Source organism: Littorina saxatilis, linkage group LG16, assembly GCF_037325665.1.
Source record: "Littorina saxatilis isolate snail1 linkage group LG16, US_GU_Lsax_2.0, whole genome shotgun sequence".
NCBI classification, from domain to species: Eukaryota; Metazoa; Mollusca; class Gastropoda; order Littorinimorpha; family Littorinidae; genus Littorina; species Littorina saxatilis.
Window position 1 is genome coordinate 33,370,008 of NC_090260.1, and position 26,407 is coordinate 33,396,414.

A 26,407-nucleotide genomic window follows, 5' to 3' on the forward strand; every position below is an offset into this window, starting at 1 on the left:
ACAAAACTGCCAGCAACCTCCACAAGCACGCCAAGATGGCACATGGGTCTGGGGATGGGCCAACGTTTGAATGTGAACAGTGTGGAAAAGGCTACATGGAACGTGTGTACTTCGAGGCGCACTCCAACAGGCACAAGAAAATTGCACCCCATACATGCCCAACACCAACATGTGACAAAACATTCAAGAACATGGTGTGCTTGAAACGACACATGAAAGTCTGTGGTGTCAAGGAACCACCATCATTCCAGTGCACGGATTGTGCTAAAACCTTCCCCCGCAAGACTTACTTGACACAGCATATGAACAGTCATAATGACCTGCCTCAGCACCGCTGCCTCACCTGCCTCAAAAGATTTAAAGGCACAGTAAGCCTCCCGTAAACCATCACAGAGCTCCCCGAGCGTCTACATATAGTATAGTACAAGCATACTGCCATTTGAACGCTCACCGAACGGGAACATCCTGGCTGCTTTCTGTCGAGCGTGAGAAATTTTCAAAGAATTTATTTTTGTGGACTTGGCCTCAACAGCAATGGCGCCTCGTTTTGGTGCTGGACGGCTGTTATGAATACCGGAATTCACGCCCGGACAGTAAGCCTCCCCTAAACCATCACAGATACTGTCAGGCTTTTACACACAGTACAAACACCCTTCCATTTGAACGCTCACCAAACGGGAACATCCTAGGTGCCCTACGTAAAGAGCGAGCAATTTTTAAAGAATTGATTTTGCAGATTGTCTCGAACACTTTTTGGACCCATCCTGAACTCAGGTCAAACATGAGTTACTTCCCTTCGGGTCTCATTCTATCGATGCAAACTGGCGATAGCCGTGAATCGATGATTATCAAAATGTTTTTGGACCGTGGTGCGTTTTTGCGCTAGACCTAACTTTTAAAATCTAAATAATAAATTGACAGCTTGTTACACAAACATTCTTTAATCATAAAATAATTCTTTTTTCATCAAGACAAGATGAGTACAATTCGAAGTTGTGAAAGTTTGAAAAAAGAAAAGCCCGGAAGCAGGGTCACGCAAGGGTCGTAGCAGACGACGCCGGTTTATCAGTGCATATCGCCGTTCCTCTCAACAGTCAAAAGCCATCGCTAGAGTTCTTGTGAACCACAGCCGTTTGTTTCGTGCATAAAAACGTGCTATTGTAAATAGTCGCATTCAAATAACTAACTGACGACTACATTGTGAAAAAGGGAAACTGGATCACACGGGTTCACGATGGCTCAGGGGTAAGATAAACCACGCAAAAATAAATTCTTTGAAAATTGTTCGCTCTTCACGGAGGATGTTCTCAATCGGTGAGTGTTTAAATGAAAGGGTGTTTGTACTGTGTGTAAAAGCCTGACCGTATCTGTGATGGTTTACGGGAGGCTCACTGTGCCTCACCAGTCGTCTCTTCACAGGCACTCAAAGAAATGTAAAAAATGAGCTCGCGGTGACTTCACTGGCAAAGGTGGACAGCACTTTCATGGTCCCATGAACAAAAATAATTTGTTGATGGATTATTTTTTGTTTATTTTTGACATTTTGTCTCCTTTTTGAAGTAACTCAATAAGTTACAAACAGAATAAATGTTCGTTACCGTTATTGTTATTGCATTTTTGTGTCTGTTTTTAAGTCACAAACAGAAAAATAACATTTTCGTTGCAGTTATTATTCTCACGACAAGAGCCGTGAGTATATGCGATTGATTTCTATCCGCCTCTAGGCGTAACTTGATACGCCAATACAGCGTGACATGCACTCCCTCAAAGCACATGTATGCTCACAGGCCTCGACAACAAGAAGGGTGAAGGGGAGGGGGTGGGGTGCTTCTGGGTTTAGTATACCTGAAGGTGTGACACACGGAATGTTTAGTCAGTCTCCTCACCCCCGGAAGTTGTTCACGTAATCGTCACATCTCAATGCGCATGCGTTTACAACTCCCGGGGGTGAGGAGACTGACTAAACATTCCGTGTGTCACACCTTCAGGTATACTAAAACCAGAAGCACCCCACCCCCTCCGCCCTCCACCCTTCTTGTTGTCGAGGCCTGTGAGCATACATAAATGCGCTTTATAAATGCTATTAATTCTTCTTCTTTTTTTTCTTCTTCTTCTTCTTCTTCTTCTTCTTCTTCTTCTTCTTCTTCTTCTTCTTATTATTATTATTATTATTATGATTATATTATTATTATTATTATTATTAGTAGTAGTAGTACAATGCAAAGACATTGCTGTGTTTTCTCAAGAGTATGTCATACATTGCACATCAATCAAACTGGGCTTATAGCATGCATAAATCAAACACAAAGACGTCTTTCTCTTTTTGTTCTGGACTTTAGCCCTTTAGCTGTTCTGGGCTGAAATGAGATGGACTTTAGCCTTCAATACATAGTGCAATGAATAAAGTGAATGCTGATGCCCAAGTACGGAGATCTAAAGCAGACATAGATTTTCTATTGATGCAAAAAGCGAGAAGAGTGTTGGGTTTAATGCGTGAATATGCCAGAGTGCAAAATATAACGAGAAAACAGACGAAAATGGTCCTAAAAAGTAAACAATCTTGACCGTAGCCATCCAAATCTGGTCCGCATCCGGACTTTAGCTCCCGACTGACGGTTTCATTGCAAGTTTTTGCCACAAATACAGCATCAGCCATCATAAAATTATAGCAGACGTTACCTGACATCTGTCTACAAACGCTCGGGTGCAGCACAGGGTGTAAAACGGGGTTTACTTTGAGAAAACAGGAAAAAACTTACCAAGCGTCTGCCCGTGCGTGCTCCCGGAAGTGAATCTTGACCGATTTTGCCTTAGCCTACTCTATACGGTGTGGGCTACAAAGGTGGAAAAAACGGCACCATGTATCCATTCGCCTCTGTGCGTCCAGTAACCAGAAGGTGCCGGCAGATTTTGAGGATTTCAGGTTTTTCAAGTTTTTTTTAAAATAAAAGCCGTTTTTGTCGAATAGACATGCTTTCAATGTGTTCATTTACGAGTGATGGTGTGTAAGCCTTACGTATGTCTGTCTGCGAGTTTAACAATTTTATAATACACAAAATATCTTCATGTTGTTTCACATTTGCTTTAGTTTGAACAAACATAACACTTTACATACCAGATGGTATCATTATATGAATCATGTCTCCATTGCAATGAAGAATATGTTCGTGCATAGGGTCAAGTACCGAGTATAAGCCCATTATAATATAGAATGCATTCTATAACGTTACGAAACTACTCTCTGTGTCTCTGTCTCTCTATGTTTCTCTCTCTCTCTCTCTCCCTCTCTCTCTCCCTCTCTCTCTCTCTATTCAATTAAACTGTGTCAGTGTCTCTGTCTCTCTCTGTCTCTCTCTGTCTGTCTGTCTGTCTCTCTCCCTCTCTCTCTCTCCGTTTCTCTCTCTCTGTTTCTGTCTCTCTCTGTCTCTCTGTGTGGCTCTCTCTCTCTGTCTCTCTCTGTTTCTCTCTCTCCCTCTCTCTCTCCCTCTCTCTCCGTTTCTCTCTCTCTGTTTCTGTCTCTCTCTGTCTCTCTGTGTGTCTCTCTCTCTGTGTCTCTGTCTCTCTCTGTTTCTCTCTCCCTCTCTCTCTTCCTCTCTCTCTCTCTCTCTCTCTCTCTCTCTCTCTCTCTCTCTCTCTCTGTGTTACTGTATTGTATACTATAGAATGCATTGTATACTATAGAATGCATTCTATATTATAGAATGCATTCTATATTATAGAATGCATTCTATATTATAGAATGCATTCTATATTATAGAATGCATTCTATATTATAGAATGCATTCTATAGTATAGAATGCATTCTATATTATAGAATGCATTCTATATTAAAGAATGCATTCTATATTATAGAATGCATTCTATAGTATACAATGCATTCTATAGTATACAATGCATTCTATAGTATATAATGCATTATATAGTAAATAATGGATTTTTTTTATTAAATAATGAATTGTTTAGTAAATAAAAGATTTCTTTAATTACAACAATCACACTTTTTACTTTTGTGTAAATAATGAATTATTTAGTTAAATAATGAATTATTTAGCTATATAATGAATTATTTAGTTAAATAATTCATTATTTAGATCAACAGGAAAAAACGTAATTTCTTTACAAACGGATTGCCATACTTCTCCACCTGAGAGGGACAGATTTCGAAACAACGCAAGAGAGAAAAGAAATGACGTAAAGATATATTTAACGTAAATTAAGTGACGCAATTTTGCTTGAATCGTCAGAACTTTGAAGTGAGTGCAGTGCACATAGATATCCTTGACAGGATCGCCAACTCCGCGCGTGCGCCAGCGCTGGCCCTCTTTCGAACTCCCGTCTGCGTCTGCGAGAGGTTTTGACAGAATCTTCACTTCCGGTGCAGTCGTTCAACACACGGAGAAGATGTAGAATTTCGAAGGAGAGGTGGAGTGTGTGGCTGTGGTAAGTTAAAAGCAAACAAAGCAATACAAAAAGATCATTACTGATGATTGAAATGATTCATGTAAATCAACAATAAAGATTGATTGTGGACGGCACGTCATTATTTTTGAGTCACTTGAGAAAAAGTGACTCTATGTAATCGGTCAGTGTTAGTCTGTCCGGCCGGCCGGCCGGCCGTCCGTAGACACCACCTTAACGTTGGACTTTTCGCGGAAACTATCAAAGCGATCGGGCTCATATTTTGTTTAGTCGTGACCTCCAATGACCTCTACACTTTAACGATGGTTTCGTTGACCTTTGACCTTTTTCAAGGTCACAGGTCAGCGTCAAAGGAAAAATTAGACATTTTATATCTTTGACAAAGTTCATCGGATGTGATTGAAACTTTGTAGGATTATTCTTTACATCAAAGTATTTACATCTGTAGCCTTTTACGAACGTTATCAGAAAAACAAGGGAGATAACTAGCCTTTTCTGTTCGGCAACACACAACTTAACGTTGGGCTTTTCTCGGAAACTATAAAAGTGACCGGGCTCAAATTTTATGTGAACGTGACTCCCAGTGACCTCTACACTTTGACGTCTGCTTTGGTGACCTTTGACTTTTTTCAAGGTCACAGGTATGTCTTGAAGGAAAAAAATTGAAATATCATATCTCTGAAACTATTCATCGGATTTGATTCAAACTTTATAGGATTATTCTTTACATCAAATTATTTACATCTGTATTGTGTTGTGAATAGCAATTTCTTCCTGTCCATCTGATGCCTCATATAATATTCAGAACTGCGAAAGTGACTCGATCGAGCGTTTGCTCTTCTTGTTGTTTTTAATAACACTTGAAACGCAAGAGCATCTGACCCACTTGTAAAACCGAAGCTGTGCACGCAAGCTGATCAGCAGATCGTTTTTCTGCAGAATTCTCGCTCACATCGGCCACTATTTTAGCTCAGCGAACCGACAAATTTGCAACAGAACAATTTCTGAATGTTAGAAATTCGGCTGTAGATGTATGCCCTTTCTATTCCATGGTTGTTGTTTTTTCAGGGGGAAAGTACCGACATCTCAATCGCGACATCTCAATCTGGACTGGGTGGCCGAGTGGTAACGCACTTGCGCTCGGAAGCGAGAGGTTGCGAGTTCGACCATGGGTCAGGGCGTTAGCAATTTTCTCCCCCCTTTCCTAACCTAGGTGGTGGGTTCAAGTGCTAGTCTTTCGGATGAGACGAAAAACCGAGGTCCCTTCGTGTACACTACATTGGGGTGTGCACGTTAAAGATCCCACGATTGACAAAAGGGTCTTTCCTGGCAAAATTGTATTGGCATAGATAAAAATGTCCACCAAAATACCCGTGTGACTTTGAATAATAGGCCGTGAAAAGTAGGATATGCACCGAAATGGCTGCGATCTGCTGGCCGATGTGAATGAGTGATGTATTGTGTAAAATAAATTCCATCTCACACGGCATAAATAAATCCCTGCGCCTTGATTATGTGCGCAATATAAATTGCATAAACAAAATTAAATAAATAAATCCCTGCGCTTAGAACTGTACCCACGGAATACGCGCGATATAAGCCTCATATTGCTTGCTTGATTGATTGAATTGTTGAAAAGATGACAGCATCACCACAAAAGAAACTGCAAGAATTGCCAAAAGTAAGTAAACATTTTGACAGGTCTATGTAAAAGACTATGTATGAAAATTTAGAACTGGAACAACAGATATTCAAGAAATAACCGATATATATAACTGAACCATTGATTGATTTGAATGTACACCATGCATGGAAGTTAAAAATGGTGCAGGAACTGAAGTCAGATCAACACATCAAAAAGATCAGTGCAATATATTTGTTTTCTCTCCCCTCTAGCATAATTCTGTTTTGATATATGCTTGATGTCTTCTGTTGTTTTTAAATTCAATGTCACTTCTAAATTGCATCCTTTATTGCAGAACTCGTGTGCATCTATCAAGAATGACAACTGCCTTTCACCGGAGCTCAGAGAGCTTGTCGACCAATTCAGTAATTGAAAAGTAAGTTTTTGAGTAAGGCGGTATAACAAAAAATCAGCTTGCTAAGTCCCAGTACCTGAAAGATCACTTTCCATCATAGTTTTTGAGCAAAAATACCGCTTCGTTGCACAGAGAGGCTACTGTTTAAAAATATTTTAGGTACATGCTTGCCACTACAATAGTTCATGTGTTTTTTAGGATCATTAATAGCACATGTGTTAGGAAACGCTGCCGTTGCTGAACTTTGGTTCAGTTTTGTGTGTTGCATGTAGTTGACTTATTTGTACTTTGTGGGAAAGCACCGATATTATATTTTGTAAACACAATATTTATGTTTGGACGAGAATGCAGGTGAACTTTCTAGTCCTGTCAAAACAAGTTGTTTACCACGTTGTTTTGAGTCGTGGGTTCGTGGCGTTCGCTCGTATTAAGTGCGTCGGCGCTTTTGATGTACGTCACAGAGAATGTCACTATTCTAGTTCATGGACGGTTCATATAATTTTAGTTGTATAATGTTCGGTCTGGAATATTCTCGAGATTGAGTATTTACTATATTGGCCAGCGCGATTTGTATGTTAAAAAAGCTTCTACTTTGAGTTCTGCTACGATGTGCAGTTGTATGTATAATGCTGAATACATCCTCTAACTCAATTTGACGAGTTGTTTTCTGCTGCTGCGAAGACGGGCGACGTAAAATAAAAGAACACAATTATACATTTGAAAACTTAGTCAATCTCAAGTGTCGTGTAACAACATGTCATAGTTGTAAGACATGATAAGGATTCATGAAAGTGGTTTGTCAACACGTTCTATAACGACAAATGGAATACAAAATTTAATATGTTCACATCCATTCATGTAAAGTGTAGTTTTGGGTTGTTGTCGTGTGTTGTTGGTTTTGATTGTGTGCATGCATCTACATCTTCAGTTTCACTCTTGGGTTGATTTCTGCTATATTTGTATGTTGTTTTAATTATAATATTTTATTTTCTGTGTTTTAGGTGCAAATCTGGAAGAGAAGCTTCTGCTTCTTAATGACTGCCTAGTTCCCCGAGGCAAGGTTGGGAATGCTGCCAAGGAGAAGGCGTGGGCCAGGTACTACTCTGCTTTTTCAACCCAGCATTCGGGCATTACTGAGTTGACAGTATCCCCTGCAGCTTCAGCCTGGATTGCCGTGAACATTTTTATACTGTTGGTGTCTTAAAGGCCTATGAAGAAAAACTAGGGAACCAGTAAGTGCATTAGAAATCAAAGAGGATGAAGAGGACAATGCAAAGTATGTTGGAGGATGTGTTGTCAAAAACTAAAACAGAGAGTTTGGTGTCTCCAAAAGAGTGCGTACAGAGATGAGAAATTGCAGTGTTTGGAAGCCCTGACTTGCGCACCTGAATCCTACAGTGAAGAGAGTGAAACCACCCCTGACATGACAAGCATGCTGAACAAGGGCAAACTGACCTTTGTCAAGCCCAATGTATTGCAGATGTGTCTGTCCATGCAACACAAAGACAAAATCTTAAACAGAATGAGGCAAAGCGTTGATGATATCAAATAACCAAAGGGAAGTAATTGCTCTTTATTCATACGACATGACTGTGTAATAGAGTAAGCGAGAGTTAATTAATTAACGGGAATTAATCAATGCTTTAATTTGGGAGTTTGAAATTTGTCGCAATAATTTCTTGGACAAGTTTATTTACAAATTACATTCTCTGCTAAAGAGCTTTACAGTCAAATCCAATTTTCCACACCTAACCTATAAAACACAACATTCCAAATGCAAAAACAAAATCATTCTCTTGGCTCAGAATTGGTGTCGAATAATTGTGACACAAAGCGATTTACTGAAAATGTTACTTGTCACTCACTTCGACACTGTCGCCAAGCCAGTCTAAACTGTAGCACGCTGCTTCGGGAGGGACATTTTCCTTTACACTTTAAATCCAAACACCATCAGCTGCGTAGAAAAATCACTGAAAATGCTGACTCAAAGTCAAACCTTAACCAAGCTTGCCTCCAGGCTCCAGCACAACCTTAACCAGGTTCTCCTCGTTCTTCGCGAGGCACCACGGCTCGGGAAGCTGCTGTACATCACGACACAGTTTTTTTAAAGTTGTAGTTGCAACAACCTCTGGCAATTCTGGTGCGGGACGGAATGTCTGAAAAAAAGCAGAACAATAAACCCTTAGTAAAACTAAATTTCTAGAGAAATAAGTCTAACTGTCCATAAAAATAGCTGGATGATAGCTATTAATGGCAGTTGATAAACGTTTGAAGTTGAACGATTTGGTGGAGAATAGGGATCGTGTTTTGCAAACAGATATTGATGATTTGATTAAAAATAATAACTTGATCTTCGATACTGCATGCAAATTAGATGTTGAAAAAAACTAGAAATAAGAAATGGAATCAGAAAGTTTTTGGTATTTAACCTTGAACCTAGGGAGACAACCCTAGCTCTTGTTAAATCAGTAAACTTTAAAGTCAATAAATGTAAAAAGTAACACACCTACCATTACCGACCAAAATGTGCGTGGCATTGTCAATGTCATTATTGAACTTATTTTGTGTGTGCCTGGTAAAAACAAAATATTGTATTAACATGCATTTCAACTATTTGATTTTGAATAAATTGTACTTACTGGTTGACGTCTTGCATGTGTTTTCGATGTCTCAATTGACTTCTGTGGCATGATCTCAGTGGGAAGACTTCCTTGGATGAGTCGGCCCTGCGAATATCAAGTAGAACAAGAGGCGAAGCCTTCAAGGCTCCCATAAGAAATCGACAAACAGTAACACAAGCTCAAATCACTCCGTCACACGCACATGCACGCCACACACACACCACACACTCAGAGTTAAAACTAACGCATCATATTTACTCCATGTATAATTTTTAAAAGAAGTCCAACAGATAAATCAGCAGTAGATCAGTCTGCGGGTGCTGTGTTCATTTGGAAATCTACCATCAGCTTATCTGTCTTTTGCACTGCAGACACTAAGCAATAGGTACCTGCCATGTGGTCACTTTTTCCACTGCTGTCCTCAGTCATATACTTTTCATCAAGACTTGTCACCATGCCGAGTGGATCTAAATTCAGAAGTCGTCATGTGGCTGAGGCATATCTGACATAGCGTCGATCTTGTTGTAGCTTATCCTCCTTTCTGAAACAAAAGGCAAAATACGATTAGTTGTGATGACTACAACCTACACAAATAAAAACAGTGTTTTGATACTGAATAGTCGGGTTATAAATACAAGCTACTTTACCTATGCAGCATGCATGGGAATCCTACATTATGCGAAACATGTCAACTGACTGCAGCAGCCTGGTTCTTAAAATAATTCTGACGGTCAACACAGTCAACACACTATTCACAGTCCATTGAGGAGCAACTGAGGTACTCTCCAGTGGTGGATTTAGGAGGGGGCGGGAAAGGGGGCCCGGACCCCCCCCCCTATAGGGAAAGAGAGAGATTCAGGGGAGGGGGGGGGTCATGCACCCGACCCACTCTGGCATTTTCGGGCGCTTTGCACCCTCATATCAGGCGCTTCGCGCTTTCAAGTTCCTGGATCCACCCTTGCTATCTGATGGTCTTGTTTGAATGATAACGATCAACTCAGAAGGAAGAAATCAACAGAGGAAAAAATAAACCATTAACATTAACCGCTGAAAAATACAGAATCACATGTGCCATTATGTAGAACAAAATTCCACAGCAAGCTTTCTTTGGACGACTGTCGTCTCAAAACTCGCATTCTACCTGCTGTCCAACAGAAGCTAATCTTACGTTGTGCTGCCTTGAAAAAAAATGCCAACAAAGCCAAGGAAGCTGTTGCAAGGTGAATTTACCAAACGTTTACCAAACGAATCGTGATAAGCTTATGACAGCAAATAGTACAATCAAAGAGAGGAGTCTGGAAAGAAACGCGATACAGATCTAGGTAGATCTAGCATTCACAAATTGTCTGAAGAAAGGCACCACATTTTACAGACAGAACCATGACAGAGCATGTTTTGAAACTGAGGCAAAATCGTAATAATTTTGACTTTGAGAACAGATTCATCCCGTTTCCTTATATCTGCATGTTCAAGTAAATAGTAGACAGTTTTATACGGGCAGAGTAAACTTAAGACTCCACTGCAAGTCTTGAAATTCACATAAATCGAACCAAGAACAAAGACATCCAAACATTACAGGCAGTTTAGATCAACTAATTTCACTGGCGGTGACTGCCTAGCACTGTTTTTCATATCCGTGTCTGCTGAAATAGAAAGAAATTAAACAAAACGAATGATCAGTAAGCTTATGTGACACGCTTTATGAGTGGGAGACACTAGATCTGTCTGTACTTACATTGTTACTGGGGACACGACTCAGCCAGATCGACACTGCGCTTTCGACAGCTGATCTTCCCTGCGTAGACACTGGAAACACGCTGTGCAGATCAACCTGTTGGAAATGTCCTTTGGCTTTGGTATCTTCTTTATCTATTTTTCTTGAGCTAAGAAATCGAACAATGTGAAATCGTCTTTTCCGAATCGGCGAATGCAGACTGGAAAGTGAGTCTTTTCCCACAATCCTTAGCGCGACCCTTACATAACCTGGTCTTGACTAACCTGGTCTACATACCACACACGACACAAACCCCACCAACCGTTTTCTTTGGATACACACTTAACTACACACATGCCGACAAAATGTTGATCATTGGTTCAATACTTTGAAGATGTTGCTTGAAAAATAACCAGGTGAAATGAGTATTTCGGTGTTTAGTCAAATGTTAAAGTTTCTACCACAGACATACACACGCACAAACACACACACACACGCACAAACGCACAGACAGACAAAGTTACGATCGCATAGGCTACACTTACGTGAGCCAATAATTGTATTTATACTGAACCATTCTGTACCGCTATCAATAGCGTGCCAGGGTTCCAACTATATATTACCCATTAGTATTAGGAAGATGATCCTGATTCAGATGTGTAGCAACCATCACCAAATAAGACAAATAAATAGCAGCAATGTCTGGAAATGGGAGCCAAAAACATTACCTTTTGAAGGTTTACTAAGTACAAACACATTCAGAATTTCACAGAGATAAAGAGGTCTTGTTTCTCTTTTTCGTGTGACTTCCTACCACCAAATCTGTTTTTGTTCAAAGTATTAATGACAAGAAAGCCATTTAAAATATATTGCACCAGGTTTTAGATAAAATTGTGTGCAGGACATGTTGTAAGGGGCGAGAGTCACTTTTTCAATTTCACTTTCAGCAGCCCCAAAATCGCATTTTTTTTTAAATCGTTAAATAAACATTTCTGTACAGATCTTCAACATTTCAACTGTTCTAGAATTGAGAGAATGTATTCCACCAAAAGAACTCCGAAATAAATCCAAAGAAAAATATTGTTGCCCTATGCTAACAGTACTTAGACTTGAACTTGAAGCAACATGAACATGCACTGAGGTTCACAAATGTTCACGTGTTCAGCAAGAACTTTGATGTAAAACAAACTGACAATATTTGTGGCAATACTACAATACACGATAATTCGAAATCACCATGAGTATCATTATTATGAAGAACATGACATACCGTATTTGAAGCAGTTCTCATTTAAGTCGAGTGACGTGCACAGATCTTCGCTCTCTCTGGGTTGAAAAGCTTGTCAGATTTTGCTTGTGAACGCAGCTCGCCATTTATCATTTTTTTTCCTTTTCTCGGCAACACACGAAACGTCAAAAGATTAGAGCACCTTCAACGATCTGCTCTACAGTTCTAAATTGCACAGTAAGAACCAGGCATGATGATGACAGCCGATGGAACACAACAAACTGGTCACACGAAGTTTAAAAACAATGGCCGTCTGCTTGGGAAAAACTCACACCGGAAGTAAATATTCTGTCAAATTTGTCTTTTGCGCTTTCCGCTACTTGCTGAGCGCGCGCAACGAGTTGGAGATCCTGTCAATACACATCTATGGTCGACATTGCAAACGCAGAGGGTGGGTGGTGCCTCGTCGTTTTGTAAAGTGCCCACCGACAAAACTGGCTTTTCTGTATGTTTAGATAAAGAGTATAGTATCTGACAGAATTTGAAGTGTAATTCTGTAGAATAAGTCACGCTGATATTGTTAGTTCCAATGTTTACTTTGTCTTGTTAATTGTTAGCGTGATATTAAAACACAGGGGCGGATCAGTTGCTTTGTAAGGGGGGGGGGGGGGGGGTGCACTTTGAATCTGGATGACTGAGAACAAGTTGAAGCTGAACAGTGAGAAGACGGAGGCCCTTCTCGTTGGAACACGACAGAAGATTGCTTCCCTCACTGTGACCGACCTCCAGCTGGATGAAGCGACTGTTCCATTCTCCTCTGCTGTCAAGAGCCTTGGCGTCTTTCTCGACTCCACTCTCTCCATGCAGACACACATCTCCTTCATCATCAAGACCTGCTTTTTCCACCTGCGACGCATCGCCTCTATCCGTCGCTACCTCACCCACGACGCCTGTGTCAAGCTGGTTGTCTCCCTCATCTTCAGTCGTCTGGACTACTGCAACTCCCTTCTGGCTGGCCTCCCCGCCTCATCCATTCATGGCCTACAACGAGTCCAGAACGCTGCTGCCAGGCTGACGTTGAGGAAGACGAAGCGAGACCACATCACCCCCCTTCTTCGCTCCTTGCACTGGCTCCCTGTCAACACCCGAATCTACAAACTGTCCACTCTGGTCTACAAGTGTCTCAACGACTCTGCTCCCGAGTACCTTCAATCCTCCCTGGACCTGTACACCCAGCCCTCCGACCGTCCCCTTCGTTCTGCTGCTGACCCTCTCCGCCTTCACATCCCTCGCTCGAAACTCGCATCTGCTGGTCAACGTGCATTTCCCTCCGCGGGCCCCTCCGTCTGGAACTCCCTGCCGCTTGAACTTCGCCAGAGCCCCTCTCTTGACGCGTTCAAGAGTAGGTTGAAGACTCAGTTCTTCCCGTAGCTGGCTGCGACTTTCATGTTCGACGTGATGTGTTGTGCCACAAAAGACATTCTTGTGCTGTGCTCTGAGAGAGGTGTTTTCTTTGTGCTTAATTTTATTTTGTTTGGACCTAGCTTTTGATGTGTACATTGTTGTTAAACAGTTGTTTATTGTATGTTTACCAGGGTTTGCTTGAGTGTGATAGGGTTCGTGTCCGTCTGTAGATGTTAGTTTCTTTGTTAGTCCTGTGTTGACAACTCTTCGACAAGCGCTTAGAACTGTACCCACGGAATACGCGCTATATAAGCTTCATATTGATTGATTGATTGATTGAAAGTGAATGTGATGGGCGCAAAGCGCCCGAATTTGCTAGGAGGGTCCGGGGGCATGCCCCCCCGGAATTTTTTTTGGCTCAAAGAAGCAAAATGGTGCCATCTGGTGCCATTTGAACTTAGAAATGGACATAGAATTAGCTTTCCCAATTTTTTTGTTGTTGCTTGAGGGGGGGTGCACCTGCACCCTGTGCACCCCCCTCGTCCGCCCCTGAAACAAAAAGGGTCCCTGCCTGAATGTTATAACATTTAGAGGGTCACCTAGAAGCAGTCCTGATTGGTCCAAAAGCCATATGGTGCACTGGAGTGGTAATAAATATCAATATGTGTTGGCAGGGAAGCCAGTGGGAGAAATCCTTTGTGCACCAGGCCAATGTCAGTCAACCGCAGTATGCGAAGAAAGGGATGACCACAATTGTTGTGGTGAGAAGACATACAGCCAAAGAACAATTAATGACAGAACTCAGGGGAGAATTGATGAATGGGAAAAGAAACAAAAGAAAGAAGGACAAAGTGCGTGTGTGTGGATGTGTGTGTCGATGCGTGTGTGTTTGGCGGTGTAGGTGTGCGTGTGTGGGTTTGTGTGTGCGTGTGTGTGTGTGTGTGTGTGTGTGTGTGTGTGCGTGTGCGTGTGTGAGTGTGTTTGCTTACGCAGGAGAATTTAAATCACATCTGTTCAATGTGGGACATATTTGTGCTTGCGCTTGTGCGATAGGTCTGTTATTGCGGAAAGAAATTACTGTTAATTGAAAATCTGATGCAGTTTTGAACATGAATGCATGTGTGTGTGTGTCTGTGTGTGTGCGTGTGTGTGTGTGTGTGTGCGTGTGTATGTGTGTGTGTGAGTGTGTGTATGTGTGTGAGTGTATGTGTGTGTGTGTTTGTGTTTCCGTGTATGTGTGTGTGTGTGTTAGCGTGGTTGAGAGTGTGTGTGTGAGTGTATGTGTTTGTGTTTCTGTGTATGTGTTTGTGTTTCTGTGTATGTGTGTGTGTGTGTGTGTGTGCGTGTGTATGTGCGTGAGTGTGCGTGCGTGAGTGTGTATGTGTGTGAGTGTGTATGTGTGTGTATGTGTGTGTGTTTCTGTGTATGTGTGTGTGTGTGTGTGTGTGTGTGCGCGCGTGAGGTTGTTTGCAATCTGAGCCAATGTTGTGTTTTGCAGTTTTGAGAAATAGAGGTGACTGCTACGGATCAAACATTGCTCATTGCTCTAAAGATGCAGTTTGCGACCACGATTTCATCTGCAGTGAGTATTAACCATGTTTGACTCCCCTGAATAATCAGGAGAGTTTTAGGAATGAGCAGTGTAAGACAACAAAACTTAACGTTGGGGTTATCTCGCATGTTTTTAAAGCTGGGTCACAGCGGGGTAATGTTTGGTTCCTAAAAACTTAACATTGATAATTTCGCAGATGTTTTTGAAGCTAAAGCCTCCAAATTGTACACACTTGTGGGCATTGATAATCTTCAGACATGACTCGCATGTGGCTTGTTTTGGTCAAATTTCAAGATCACAACATGAAAATGTTTGTTGAAGAAGATCAATCCCTACTTAAAATATTCACTGAGCTAACACGAAAATAACTCTCCACTTCCACAACATTTTTTTGATACCCACGCAATGATGTGTTAGTAATTTGTGCCAAACACCACATCTATATTTCCAAAATGAACAAACAGATCCCCCATTTTCAGACATTTAGTAGAACTATTAAGCAAGGATTTATTTGTGAAAAGTACAATGCAGTTATGAATAATACGCTAGATAAATGTTACAAGGATCGGCGCTTGTATATGCATGTTTTGATGTATTCCTTAGGTTCTTTTTCCTTTACATATTCCTGATAATGCAACCACCAAGCCACGACCTCCCCCCCCCCTCCCTTCCGTCCCCCCCTGTGTGTTGTAATTGTCCACGTGTGTTCTGTTTTGTGATTTTGCCCCCTTGTCTATGTGCTGTCCTGCCATGGCCATGTTGGGTTTGATGCGTGCATGCCTGGTTTTCTCCTGTAGATGGGTGTCGGCACAGGAGGTCTGCCCGCTGTCCTCAGCCAACATGCTCCGTCTTCATGGCAGCTCAAATTTTTTATCGAGGTTCTCTCCTCTAGATCCGCCGTGTTTCGCCTAGGGGCTTGCGCTGCCTAGTTGATAGGGTCACCTCGTAGAGGATGTGGTCATAGACCACGCACGGTCGGTCTTGGGATAGGGAAACGTTATGCTAGTCCGGAGGGATTACGCCACAATGGCCACCTCGCGAAGACCCAGGGTCCTAGACTAGGGAGGTCCAAGGGGGAGCACCGGGAGGGCTACCCCTCTACCCGCACCTCCAACACAATCCCTTCCCCTGGTAGCTTCATCCCCAAGGAGGAAACAGAGCTACCTGCAACACCCCAAGCTGTCCTGCAATGTAAATCATGTACATGTAAAAAAGAAATTAAAAAAAACAAAAAAAACCAACCCTTTTATCAGAGTGAATCGGCCATTGTTGTAGGATTTGTAGTACTGGTCATACACAAGCTAAAGATAATGTACACCAAATATCAAGTATTTCGGTTAACCGATGTAGAAGTTATTAGTATTTTTCTTGGTTGCATTTTGTTTGGGGTCACCCTGTACATATACCGTTTCACAAGCTTTTAAGTGTATTAAATTTGAAGGCACACTCTTTCTCGTGAAAACTATTCGGCTCACTATCTGAGTCTCAGATGTGGCCATTCTTTGACATGGGATATGATACCATCCCTCCACTTGGTCATATACCCACAACGAAGTGTCTGGGTGCTCTTTGTTGATTTTTTGAATTTCATGATGAACTGATTTTCTTGATGCAACCAGTTGCGTTTTAAGGAAATGAATTGATAAAAAACAAATTCAACTCACCATGCAAGCAGTCGGGATGCTGATTTTGGGTCTGTGACCAAGTGGAGGCGTGGTGTTATATCCCATGTCGAAGCCTGGCCACACCTAAGATGGACCGCAACACGGTGGCCTAGTGGTAAGGCGTCCGCCCAGTGAGCGGGAGGTCGTGGGTTCGAACCCCGGCCGGGTCATACCTAAGACTTTAAAATTGGCAATCTAGTGGCTGCTCCGCCTTGCGTCTGGCATTATCAATCAATCAATATGAGGCTTATATCGCGCGTATTCCGTGGGTACAGTTCTAAGCGCAGGGATTTATTTTTTTAATTTTTATTTTAATTTTATGCAATTTATATCGCGCACATATTAAGGCGCAGGGATTTATTTATGCCGTGTGAGATGGAATTTTTTTTTACACAATACATCACGCATTCACATCGGCCAGCAGATCGCAGCCATTTCGGCGCATATCCTACTTTTCACGGCCTATTATTCCAAGTCACACGGGTATTTTGGTGGACATTTTTATCTATGCCTATACAATTTTGCCTGGAAAGACCCTTTTGTCAATCGTGGGATCTTTAACGTGCACACCCCAATGTAGTGTACACGAAGGGACCTCGGTTTTTTGTCTTATCCGAAAGACTAGCACTTGAACCCACCACCTAGGTTAGGAAAGGGGGGAGAAAATTGCTAACGCCCTGACCCAGGGTCGAACTCGCTTCCGAGCGCAAGTGCGTTACCACTCGGCCACCCAGTCCACTATTATGGGGTTAGTGCTAGGACTGGTTTGTCCGGTGTCAGAATAATGTGACTGGGTTAAATGTCAAAGCAGCACCGCCCTGGTGGACTAGGCGTTAAACAAACAAACAAACAAACCTAAGATGGAGTTTGCCTTTGAAATTATCTTGTGAGTAGCACCTATATCTGATTCAACAAAGAGAATACAACTGTGGGCACGTTTCATGATATTGAGGATTGCAGTTTCCCCCTCACACACAATATTCCAAAATAATAAATAGTCAAACAGGGGCCAAAAAACAGTTTGCACCAAGAGTTCAACTTTTTATCTATCCAAAACAGTAAAAAAAATTATATGAACATTCGTATTTCCAAGATGATTGGCGTTCCAAGACGCTATATCCTAAAACCCCCAAAACATGCTTTTACAACTTCAGTGCATAATAACTGCCCAAAGGTGCTGTTTAAAGCAACCATTGATAATAATTTTTAACATACTCCTTGAACACATTAAGAAAAATGGTTAACTTGCAAATAAAGGGACAGCATTGATCAGAACAATGGTAAGATAAAGGACGCTACTTATATTTAGTACATTTTTTATCTTTATCGTTTCCTGTAGACCTCAGAAGTTCTAGCCAGCTTAAGAAATCATTCTAAAATCGAAAAACAAACATCTATACATTTTCTACGCAAAGTAGATTGATACTTGACACAGTCACACAGACATACGTGGGCTATGGGGCAACCCTACCCCCTAAATTTGAAAACGGGGTCAATTTCTTAACTGCATGCATTCAGCAAAACAATCCCTAATTTCTTTCTTTTTTTCACAAATGAACTTATGACTTTAGAAAAGCATTCAAAAATGCATATATAGAACGCTTTTTCTTTGGTCCCAATTCAAGGGGGTGTGCTATTCTCAGGTAACACTGTGAACGCTCAAATGAGACTTGGTCACATGTCAAAAAAAGTAATCCCCCCTGTTGTTCATGGTTGGTTGGTGGGATTTTTTATCTGAGCCATTGGCAAGCATGAAATGTCATCAACATTAGGAAAGACATAGTATCTCCCATTGTCTTTTGCGCGCAAACACTTCACACAGATCTCCTCTCGATCTGGCCCATCGGGGAAATGGGTTGACTTGGGGATGATCACCGCCCTGTATCTCTCCACCTTTCCATCCATGCTGACAAAGTCAGCGGTCACAAAGTCCCCAACTTGAATGTCTCACTGTGGGACAAAGAGCCTGGTTTTCACGACTGGCACCACATGGTTGGCTGACCACGCGGCATCCAGTGGCGTGTTGTGAGTAGACGTCCATTGGACATGAATTGGGAACGACGTCGCTGGATCATCTGGTTTGCATACTTTGTTCATGTACAACATTTAGTCAAGCTGTCGAACTAACAGAATGAAACTGAACTCACTGCATTTTTACAGCAAGAGCGTATACTCCTAGCATCGTCAGTTCACCGCTCGATGCAAAGGCAGTGAAATTGACAAGAAGAGCGGGGTAGTAGTTGCGCTGAGAAGGATAGCACGCTTTTCTTTATCTCAATTCTTTTTAACTTTCTGAGCGTGTTTTTAATCCAAACATATCACATCTATATGTTTTTGGAATCAGGAACCCACAAGGAATAAGATGAAATTGTTTTTAAATCGATTTCGGAAATTTTGTTTTAATAATAATTTTTATATTTTTAATTTTCAGAGCTTGTTTTTAATCCGAATATAACATATTTATATGTTTTTGGAATCAGAAAATGATGAAGAATAAGATGAACGTAAATTTGGATCGTTTTAAAAACAAATTTTTTTTTTACAATTTTTAGGTTTTTAATGACCAAAGTTATTAATTAATTTTTAAGCCACCAAATTGAAATGCAATACCGAAGTCCGGCCTTCGTCAGAGATTGTTTGGCCAAAATTTCAATCAATTTGATTGAAAAATGAGGGTGTGACAGTGCCGCCTCAACTTTTACAAAAAGCCGGATATGACGTCATCAAAGGTATTTATCGAAACAAATAAAAAAAATATCCGGGGATATCATTCCCAGGAACTCTCATGTCAAATTTCATAAAGATCGGTCCAGTAGTTTGGTCTGAATCGCTCTACACACACACACACACGCACAGACAGACACACACACATACACTGCACGACCCTCGTCTCGATTCCCCCTCTACGTTAAAACATTTAGTCAAAAATTGACTAAATGTAAAAAAAAAATTTTTAAAAATAAAAAAATGGGATAGCGGCGAAACGGGATTGCGCCAAAATGGGATGCGGTAGTAAGATGACGCTTGGCTTGTGAAATGTCGCCAAAATGGGACGGCGGCAAAACGGGATTGCACGTAAATGGGATATTGCGCGAATTATAAACGAAGGAGTAGGCCCTAAGTTTCTCGTACGAGATGTTTACTGGGAGTAAATATTTGGGGAGTAAAAATTTAGTTCCTTGTGGAGTTCTTTTTTCGTACAAGATTTTTACGGGAAGTTTACTCCGGAGTCAATTTTTCGTGGAGTAAAAATTTCGTGTTACACCGGTTCATGACCGTTGTGGTAACGAGCGCACATTGCTGTCTCCATATTGTGTTCCTACGAATCGAAAGTACGATCGCCAAGCCCTTCAATCTGTCATTGAAGGCAACGTTCGATATTTCTGTCTGTCAGCGTCGCCAACGTTCGACAGATTGTACTACTGTTACTCACAAACTTTCAATTTACACAATGAAATGCCAATAACATGCAAACACAACAATGGGAGACGAAGGGAAAACCTACTAGCGATTGAAATTATGCAAACGAACTCACAAATCCCTCACTTTCCGAATGCAAACGCTGCAAATCCGTATCAGTGCGTGCGTCGCTGTGTCGAACGTTGGGTTGACGAACGTTGCTGACAGACGCAACAAAACTTGATCAAAAGGCACTAAAAACGATTAAATGTTTTACTCACTGGGTATCGCATTCCTCTTTTTCTTCCTGCAGACGATATGAAGCGGTTGAAACGTCGTTTCCGATGAAAGGCTCGGTTATTTCCGTTAAAAACGAAGTTTGCCGAACGTGTGATTCTGTCTACAGACACCGGTCGGATCACAACAAAAATGTTCATTCTTTGCGATTTTGTGATACTGTTGATGATACACCTGCTTTCCAGTGAAGAACATCAATAAAATGATGTTCACAAGCAAGAATAACAGACAAAAGCACGCGATGTGTAAAATTAGGCTTTGCTTTTCAAACAAAGCACGTGTTTTTTTTTACTGACAGACACTTTCGGTTGCGATTGAAAATTTTTCCAGAAACGGTTTTATGCTCCCATTTGATATTTTTTCCCTATTTTATCTAGTCAGAGACTAACCTTGTGTATTAATTGAATTAATAACCCCATTATCATAATTTTGTGTGTTATTTTCGTGTCTGCTTGAATCACACTTTGAGATGGGGTCATGTGACAGAAGGAAATGGTGTCTGTCAGGATTCACACGTTCGCTTCGAAAAACTCGCTCAAATAATTGCTCAAACACAAACATTTTAGCTTTTATTTATTTTTTTGTATTGCAAATACCATACTTACTCATGCCAAACAGAAAAAATGATGAAAATCAACACAGTAAGCAAGTAATTTGAAGGCAAAGTTTACACACATCAAAGAGTCTGATTACCGTGAAACCTGCCCGTGCACAGAGAGCTGCCAGACAGTGTTTGTTTTTAGCAATGCTATTATTAACAGCTATTGTGTTTTCAGCGTAGCAATAGGGTCCGATATTTAGACGAGACAAGTATAATGCCGACGAGTCGAAGACGAGTCGCATTATACTTGTTCGAGTCTAAACATCGGACCCTATTGCTACGCTGAAAACACAATAGCGGTTATATAGCTGTTATGACCTTGATTTGTTGTTCCAAACTTACAAAATGACAGTTTTTGCGTCGATGCGTTGATCTCAGGTTTTGATAGCAGACAAACTTCTTACGCGCATCATGTTCGCGCAGACATGCACACCGCTACACGCTTTCTGACTTTGGAAGAAAAATTGACTCCAAGTGCATTCGACTTCACAACACAGTTGTTGAAACAGCTTTTTAAGTTGTCAGTGTATGCTGTTGTCGATAGAAATATCGCCGTGGTACAGATGGGTAAACCGGAATCATGCGTCGGCCATTTTTCTCAATATCCAAAAGCATATTGAGAAAAATGGCCGACTTCCGTAGCATTATGCTTTGATAATCGGAAGAGCCCATCCAATCACAGCCCCCGAATTCCCCCACGTGTTCATCAGAATAGCTATAGTGTTGTATCTCCATGTGAAAGGGAAGGAGTGATCTTCTCATTTGTAAAATCCTACACAGATCTATGGAAGACTGTAACAAAACATGTAACAAAGAATGAAACATATATTGGAACAACGATTATAACTATAAGGCCTTGCGCTCACCTATAGAACTTCAGCAGGACAGACGACGCACTGCAGATTATCCCAGCCCGCTACACGTTGCGTGAAAGGAAAACAGGCCAAGTACTCGTCATAATCCCTATCGCAGCATCAATAATAATTATGCAGTGCGTCGTCTGAAACTGCGCAGGTATATTCTGCCCTTAAGGAGGACGGTTTGCAGATTATGAACCTTTCGTTTTAAAAAACATGATTACACGGATTAGCAAAGCAACTTCCGATGGATTTGATTATCAACGCCGACACGTACTGACACTGCAGTCATTTGTTTTGTGCCGTTTTGTTGTTGCAGGGAATAAAGTGGGAAAACCTTGCAACAACTCCGCCCTTGTATGTAGACAGGGCCTTGTGTGCGACACAACACACGGACAATGCAGTGAGTTGCAAGATGTATTATATTAGTTTTGTGCCTGTCCGTTATCCAACTTTGTCTGACATTTATTCTGCCAGCTAGTATGTTTGTTGTGTATACCTAGCCAGGGCAATGTGGTAAGTATAGTTATGATACTGATAATTTTTGTTGGATATAGCTTATTCGAGGACTACTGGTATTTCAATGTTCCCCTTTATTTTAAAAACTATACATTTGTGAAGGGGTGCAGTAGAGCAGGAGTGGTGCTCAGGCAGGAAGCATTGAACAAAGACGCCAAGTCAGGGGTTGCAGTAACGTGACTTTTATTTTAAAGATACCAGAAGCAGTGTCAAGTGGAGCACACAACAAAATACGTCCACACTCTTCCGAAGTTCTCTCAGTTCTCCCTGTTCTCTCTCACACCCTAGCATGTACATACATAATCAAACTTTAGCTAGAGTCACAAACATCCAATCAAAATCCTAGTAACTATTAGTAACACAACATTCTAAGATAATAAGCCGGGGGGGGGGGGGGGGGGAGGGTAAGGGATTAAGACCTTCCAACCGCAGCTGAAACACTTCTCTGTATCAAATTCAAAGGAATTCACACCTACTTGAAAACTACTGCTACATGCAGCTAGCCGAAGAATTATACAGAGACAGGCAGGCCGCCATATGACGTAACAACACCTGCAGGCTCCCCGGCTCCCGTCTCTTTCTAGGAGAGCGTCTCTTTCTAGGAGAGCGGCTTAAGTTCAAAGGATCTACCGGTGACTGGACATGTGCATCTCAACATTTAACTTAGAACAGATAATGGCATTACACAAAACATAAAGCGATCGGCAACATGAACTACAAACACTAGACTGGACAATGACAAAACTTTACTCTATAATTGGTGACTGGACACCCTGTCACACATTTTTTTTTATGCATTTTATCCACATCGACTCTAAACGCATACTTTAGAACCGTCATATTTGTCTCCCTTCCGTTTTCAAAATGGCCGCGCCGATGTGTTCCTTCTAAATCCGATGTGATTGAAACGTATAGATTGTACAGTTCTTTCCGTAACTTGAATGGTAACTATAATTACGTGTCACGGTTACAACAACAGCAAGTTCTGCACATTCAGACGCTTAGATTGCCGTAGAAAAACGATCCTGAAGTAACAACGTTTAATTCCAAGAACCTACCGAAGGCTGCATGAACACGGCTCCCTTCAGGGCGAGGTGATTGATAACGGTCACGAGTACAAGTAATCGTCAAATGTGGATGACGGTCAACTACTTTACACCAAGTGGCCCCTCTGAAAAGAGGGTTACCCTGTCCAGCATCAACGAAAGCTATTAGTTTGACGGGTATGAGGAAAGTCTTAATCCATGTTATGGCAAGGCTGTTGGTCTAACTAACATCATTTGATCGAGATGGGCTTGCGCTCTCATGTTCTTACAGTGCAGAAGGGACAGCAAGTCCTTGCATAATATCAACTATGAAAGGAAACATGTTGAGTCCGCCAAAATTGTATTCGTGTGTTTCCGTTGATAAACACAAAGGCATGCATAATACCGGTTTGAACCGAAACCAAGACCGCAGACCGGTAATGGTTCTTCATGTCGGGGTTAAAATTACTGTGCTTGACCGTGACACTTCCGCGTGCACGGAGGTCCCGTGATTTTCAGTCATGTCTGTCCTGTATTTAGTTAGAATTATACTAAGTTCCATTGAACTTTTTGCAAGGAGTCGAAACCCACAATTGTTTTTACGACTCGATTTTTATCGTTGTACGGGCAGGGAAGCGTGACTTTCAATCAGTCTCACGTGAGGTCTTACACGTGAACTAATACGTCTCGGCAAGAGAGAGAATTCTGTCTATCTTGGGCACGTTACGTCAAGACGTTGTGTTTGGTTGCAAAAGCAAATGGTAAAACATGGTATTTGGGTCTATTTGGGTACACCGCACACAGCCTTGAGCCCCAGAGCGTGATATCGGGAAATGTTAATGGCAATTTGGCGGGGAATGCAAACTTGAAAAACTGCATAACGTTACGTGTTGCTGGCAACACTGAATGTGTAATAATCTGAGATTATAGTCGCGGAAAGGTTCTGACTGCTTATCTCGTCATCTGCAAGGTCGGGAGCAGTGTCTCAGTGGATAAGACATCGGCCTCCTAATCGGAAAGTCGTGAGCTCATCCACTCGTGCAAAAACTATGAATGAACGTAAGGTTGAGCCCATGAACCAAGAAGAGAAATCTACAAGAAAAAGATAGACCGATGCTTCAGCATTGCTGTGACCTGCATCTTTAGGTGGGTTTTCTGTATACCGCTGCCGTTCTGAATGTGTACAAAATGAAACTGCTGTGTTACAGGGTTGGATTTAGGAGCAGACTGCACTGACTACGCCACCTACTGCAGAGACGGTCTTGTCTGTGACCAGCAGGATAGATGCCGTGCGTATTTCTGTGTGTGTGTGTGTGTGTGTGTGTGTGTGTGTTTGTGTGTGTGTGTATGGGGAGGTGTGTGTGTGTATGTGCGTGCGTGCCTGCGTGTGTTTGTGTATGTGTGTGTGTAAGTGTGCGTGGGTGGGTGGTTTGGTTGGGAGGTGAGTGCGTAAGTGTGTGTGTGTGTGTGTGTGTGTGTGTGTGTGTGTGTGTGTGTGTGTATAGAGAGGTGTGTGTGTGTGTGCGGTGTGTGCGTGCGTGCGTGCGTATTTGTCTGTCTGTCTTATATTGAAATTTGTAAGGAAAGCGCTAGGCATATACACAAAAAGAGTGTGTACTATTGGCAGGAATCGAGATAGGCGGGCCATGCGAAGACCAGCTTGACCTGTGTCTGTCAGGAGGTCGATGCAGAGAAGGCGTCTGTGAGTGCAACACAGAAGTGGCCGTACAGAACGGCTCACGCTGCGGTGAGCTGACTTTAACATTGCATTTCAAACTTTACATCTTGATAATATACGATACCGATTCATGCACAGCATGGCGTTTACCTTACCTTACGTAGAACTTTCTACTGCAGATTTGTGGAAGTCACCAAGACAAACTTCGTTCTGCGAGTTCTTCGTCGCTTTCTCGGGAGGCATGCACAAGAAGTGAAAGAATGTTTGAGTAGTCTCAACAAATTATTTACTGAACTTGTAAAAGGAAAGAGTACTCTGTAGCTCACATTGAACGCGATTCCATTTTCTGCAAGTTGTGTACATGCGCGCAGCAAGAACTTGGTAAAATGAGCAGGCTTGTGTACATGCGCGCAGCAAGAACTTGGTAAAATTAGCAGGCTAGTGGAAGACGGGGGATGGAGAACGATGGTATCTGTGGGACTTTCTTAGGATTTGGCGAATAGCTTGATTTGATAACTAAATGGATTGATACCGGTCGCATAAGGATCGAGTATGGGTCAATCAAAGTAGGAAGAGAACATTTCTTGACTCACCTGAGTAATCGGTGAGTCTTAGTAATGAGCAGTGTCTGTCTGTGTATAGACGGCCGGCCGGCCGGCCCCGCTGTCCGTGGACAAAAAACGTTATCTCGAATGTTTTTGATGCAAGAGCTTTAAAACTTTGTTTGTTTAGTGTTTGATAATCTCTCGACATGATCCCATTTTAGTTGACCCTCGGCCAATTTGGGGTCACAGCGGGGTCAGGTTTGAATCAAACCTTAACGTTGAGTTATATCGAATGTTTTTGAAGCTAGACCTTTGAAATATTGCATACTGCTAGGGTTAGATAATCTCCCGACTTGACTGTTTGGTTGACCCTCGTCTAATTTTGGGGTCACAGCAGCGTCGTGTACGATTCATAAAACCTTAACGTTGACATTATCTTTGGTGTTTTTGAAGCTGGTTCTTTAAAACTTTGCAGACTTCAAGGGTATGATGATCTGCTGATATCACCTAGTTTGGTTGAACCTTTTCAAATTTTGGGGTCACAGCGGGGTCATGTTCCTAACACCTTTACGTTGAGGTTTTTCTCAAATATTTTGGGAGCAAAAGCCTCAACATTTCACGCAAATGTAGGTGTTGATAATCAGAAGACATGACCATAATGTAGCTTGTTTTGGTCACATTTTTTGACGGGCGCAGTGGTGTGGTGGTAAGACGTCGGCATCCTAATCGGGAGGTCGTGAGTTCGAGTCCCGGTCGCTGCCGCCTGGTGGATTAAGAGTGGAGATTTTTCCGATCTCCCAGGTCAACTTATGTGCAGACCTGCTAGTGACTTACCCCCCTTCGTG

At 41.8% G+C, this 26,407-nt stretch overlaps 1 protein-coding gene across 1 annotated transcript in view; it reads left to right on the forward strand.

The window, feature by feature from the left end:
• The window catches only part of LOC138951359 (protein draper-like), a 72,706-nt gene that overhangs the window by 12,439 nt on the left and 33,860 nt on the right, over window positions 1–26,407 (forward strand). Inside the window, exons 4-8 of the mRNA XM_070322976.1 lie at window positions 14,100–14,186; window positions 14,924–15,007; window positions 22,115–22,198; window positions 24,548–24,628; window positions 24,967–25,086. Coding sequence (XP_070179077.1) covers window positions 14,100–14,186; window positions 14,924–15,007; window positions 22,115–22,198; window positions 24,548–24,628; window positions 24,967–25,086 — 456 coding nt within the window. The remainder of the gene's footprint in view (window positions 1–14,099; window positions 14,187–14,923; window positions 15,008–22,114; window positions 22,199–24,547; window positions 24,629–24,966; window positions 25,087–26,407) is intronic.